The 3,849-nt window shown below is 40.2% G+C and overlaps 1 protein-coding gene across 1 annotated transcript; it reads right to left on the bottom strand.

The window, feature by feature from the left end:
- Positions 1–803: 803 nt before the first annotated feature.
- Positions 804–3,139, bottom strand: LOC103777872 (chromosome unknown open reading frame, human C2orf50). The gene is made up of 3 exons (XM_008945434.1): positions 2,880–3,139; positions 1,573–1,612; positions 804–995 (listed from the first exon to the last, which is right to left on the bottom strand). The coding sequence occupies exons 1-3, from the start codon at positions 3,137–3,139 to the stop codon at positions 804–806; spliced, it is 492 nt and encodes a 163-aa protein (XP_008943682.1).
- Between the last annotated feature and the right edge of the window lie 710 nt (positions 3,140–3,849).

Genomic DNA, 3,849 nt, shown 5'->3' with positions numbered 1-3,849 from the left:
AACCACAAATTTTAGGAACTATGGACCTCTTAAATTCAAGGTTGGTGATCATAAGAGTGTAAGACAGGGTGCTGAGCCAACATGCCTTCAGAGCAAAATGTGACAGCCTGCTTCCTTGTCAATGGGTTTCCATCAGCTAAATCGGAAAATGAGAGTTAAGAGAAGGCAATTTAAAAGCAGCAAATCTAAAGAAACAAAAATGAAAACTAGTGTGAAAAAATTTGCTCTTCCTCAGCAGGGAGGGGTGAAAAAACAGAACATGCCTCATGTGCCTTAAATTTTATTCTTGCTATAGCTTAGTGTACTTTACAGTAAATTACTTGATGTAAGTAAGCAAGCTTAAACATGCAGCTGACAGAGGCTGATGAATCCTTGGCCAAGTACAAAAAATGTAACAAGCTGCTGCATTTTATTGCACTTTCAGAATTGAAAGCATGTTGTTTATGTTGGGACTCATCTGAATGGCACTCCATTAATTCTTTATTTTCAAGAGATAAAAATTCAGGAAGAAATTGCCTTTTGGCTGCAATCTTGTTCTTTCTGATGTTAGTGGCAGCTTTACTGTAGACTTGCATGGGATGACATCTGTAGTGCTAACTCTGTATATGATCCTATTACCACAACTACGAAAAGGAATGCCTCCTATGGCATTGTTGGACAACATCCATCTGTGCTCTTGAAAGAAAATCCATGCTAGATATTGATCTCTCTGAGAAGAAGACTGAGGAAGTTTTACATGCTGTGGAGTGTGTTGGATAGAACCATTCAACTTGCTTTGTTGCTGCTATATTTTTACTGAAGCACTAGGAAGGTTGGAGTTCATCCTCAAGTTTCCTCTTTCGTGCTCCACTGCTGAAGAAGTAATCCATGTGTACCAGAGCCTTGCCAAGTTCGGTATTCATTCGACTGCCAATAGTCTGGTTGGTTGAGTTGGGAACTTTGCTTGAGAACACAGGAATATAATTTGGCAGTGGCTTCTGCTCCTTTTTCTTACCCTGGTAAAACAAAGACCATTAATATCACTATCAGCACTTTTGCTTTTGAAATTAGAATTTGCATGTACTTTACAATGTCATACTGAATGTACATGCAAGTGTTGAAGAAATAAAGTAAAACAATTTTTTTTTCTAGTCGTCTTACATGGGAATAGGATAACAGGGAAATTAATAACTTTCCCATGTGTTGCATAAAATGTCAGCTGGGACAGAAGTTAGCCTGCCCTAGAATGGCCATGATGTGGGAGGTTTTTTGTTTCATTTTTAGTAAGTGGCTTGGATTTCAGCATGATGACTTTGTCCTACAAATTTTCTGCTAGGAAGTTGGTTCTCCTAGCACTTGTCTTTCTATGGAGTTGTTAATATTGAAGCAGATTGCACACCCACAGGTACTGCGTTTCTTTGTGGCATAGGCAGCAGATGGAAGGCACTTCAATTCTCTATTTTTTTCTAAAGATTTTAGCCTTAAAGCTTTTGCTGATTATTCCTAAGTGTGCTTCAATTTGAAATATTAGCTTAGTTCAAATCGCTGAAAACTAAAAAGAGCCTGGATTTCAGTTAGATGTTTGAAACTTACCATTTGGTCATAGTCTTTCAGGAAACTCCAGTTCTGGTACCTTGGAATAGAATTAAAAAATGCAGTGTAAAATGTTCTGTCTTTAAATAAAATAGGTAATGTTGGTTGTATTGGAATGCCTACTGTGCCTAGTGCTCAACTGAGTGCCTACAGCCCAGCTCTTGGACATGCAAACTCATTGTAGTGAAACCTGTCTATTCTGTGGTGAAGCCCAGGGCTTCTTTATGCTCATATAGGGCCTGTACTACAGGAGAAGTGGCTGTTTGTTTGTTTGTTTCCCTGAAGGAAGATGAGGATAGCATGTCCACAATGCATTCCTTGTGCAAATGCAGATAAAATACCAAAGTCCTGAGTCACTCTAGCAAACTTCTGTACCATGCCTTGAGTTAGACACAGCTTCTTATTTTTTGAATGTCCATTAGGCTGCTGGCAGAAGTCCCTGGTAGAAATTCCCAGAGCCATATTTGCTGCAGGCAAACACCCGTGGGAGTACTTTGTGCAGGTAGGCAGCTGTGCTAGGAGCAAATTGAGGAGTCAGAAGACCTGAGTTTTGGCTCTTCATCTCTGTTCTATACCTGGTGTTGAACTGCAGGACAAGTCCTTTGATTTTCTGTCCTTTTCTTCCCTTTCCCTTAGCTTAGCTAGTGAGCAGTTGGAACTGGATTTGATTTTACTTTTAATGAGGGATATTCTTTTAATAGGCATGCTTATGCAGTGTACTGATGCATGAACGTAAACACGTATTCAAGATATGTGGCAGAGAAAGAGAGGATCGTAATTTCAGGTTCCCTCAGGTCATTGTTGTATCCACAGCCAAAGCTTAGGTTGTATGTGTGCAGTTCAGTCTGCTCAAACACTCTAACAATGGGGCACGTTCAGTAGATTTACAGACTGGGAATACAAAATCATATTCTGGCAGAACACTCTGTTCAGCTTCCATTTCAGCTATGTCCAAGAATATGAGAAGAGGTGATAATATCAGCATGTCTGAAATAAATTATAAAGGTTGGCACATTTATATCTTCCTTGTGGAAAGCTCTATAAAGCTAAAAGATACTTAGTGTGTAATTCTTTGCATCTCTTTTCAGTTTAAGCCCAGCATGTCAGGAGATACTAGCATAGATTTTGTCCAGTGAAGGACAACAGAGACAATATAATCTTAGAGAGAAAGGCATTAGGGTCTGATCCAAAGTTCCTGTAGAAGAAAATTTCCTTTGATAGTGTAGGCTTTGGATCAAGACCTAAGACTGTCAGGGAGCATTGTCAAGATTGAGTAGAAGAGGGATGTACTGGAACAAGCGACTTACCACATCTTTCTTCCTCTCTGTTCAGCCTCCACCAGGTCTCTCCAGATCTTATCCTGTTGAACCTGGTCCTGCTGCAGTGGTGCCTGCTCATCTGCCCAGGCCTGAGTAGCTGGTTGTGCAGTGACAGGTCGTCTGGGTTGGGTCCTGCCAAGAGACACAGATGGAGCTGAGGCTGGTTGCCCCAGAGGTGTGGTTGCTGGTTTCCAAGATGTACCTGAGCTATTTTTCCTGAATCCAGAACTCTTTCTCAACTTGTCCATTTTGAGACTCACTGTATTCCCAGTATTGTCAGGTATATTGTGACTTAAGAAAGTTAAACCTGCTATTGCTTAAAACTTTCAAATCTCCTCCCCTGACATTTTGTTTTAGCTGCTGATTTGGAGTGCTTTCAGAAAACAAACACGCACAGCAGCACTGGCAGCTGATGCTCAACACTGTTCTACTTCTCTCCTATTTAATGCTCATTTCCTACTGCTTTATGTTGCTTTGTTGCTTGAACACTGAAGGAATTTTCATGTTAATTCCAATTTTGTAAGAAATTTCTATTACTGAAATCCATTGAATCTCCAGCTGTTTCCAGCAAACTCTCAGCGTACAAGGTGATTACCACTTCTTGCTGCTGAGACCACCTCCTATTCAAAATCCTCAGAACAATGAAGTCTGGTTTAGTAGCAGAGGGTGCTGTAGAGATTGCTGCTGAGTGTATCAGGCTGGTTTTTTTTTTTTTTTTTTTTTTTTTTTTTGTCATCATTATGTGGCAGAAACAAAATCTGAAAGCTGCTGGTTTCCCTAGTGTGTTTAGTGTCTCCATTGGAAACAGGTCACACTTGTGAATATTCACCAGAAAGGAAGGAGAGACCAAGTAGGACAGCTGCTGGGGCCTTGAACTCTGTTTGGGGCAGAGCTTCTTTGCTTAAAATAAGATATTTTAATGAATCTGTGCTTTGAAAGCTCCTTATTTTCAGATTTT

This window comes from Merops nubicus, unplaced genomic scaffold (assembly GCF_000691845.1).
Source record: "Merops nubicus isolate BGI_N331 unplaced genomic scaffold, ASM69184v1 scaffold48208, whole genome shotgun sequence".
Taxonomy (NCBI): domain Eukaryota; kingdom Metazoa; phylum Chordata; class Aves; order Coraciiformes; family Meropidae; genus Merops; species Merops nubicus.
The sequence above is the reverse complement of the archived record's forward strand: the minus strand, read 5'-3'. Positions and strand labels throughout refer to the sequence as shown.

Bases quoted from the DNA above. Each gene is read 5' to 3' on its own strand.
- LOC103777872 (XM_008945434.1), bottom strand. From the start codon at position 3,139: ATGGACAAGTTGAGAAAGAGTTCTGGATTCAGGAAAAATAGCTCAGGT. The intron at 1,613-2,879 runs GTAAGTCGCTTG...TTCTATTCCAAG, and splicing joins CAGAGAGGAAGAAAGATGTG to GTACCAGAACTGGAGTTTCC. The intron at 996-1,572 runs GTAAGTTTCAAA...TTGTTTTACCAG, and splicing joins TGAAAGACTATGACCAAATG to GGTAAGAAAAAGGAGCAGAA.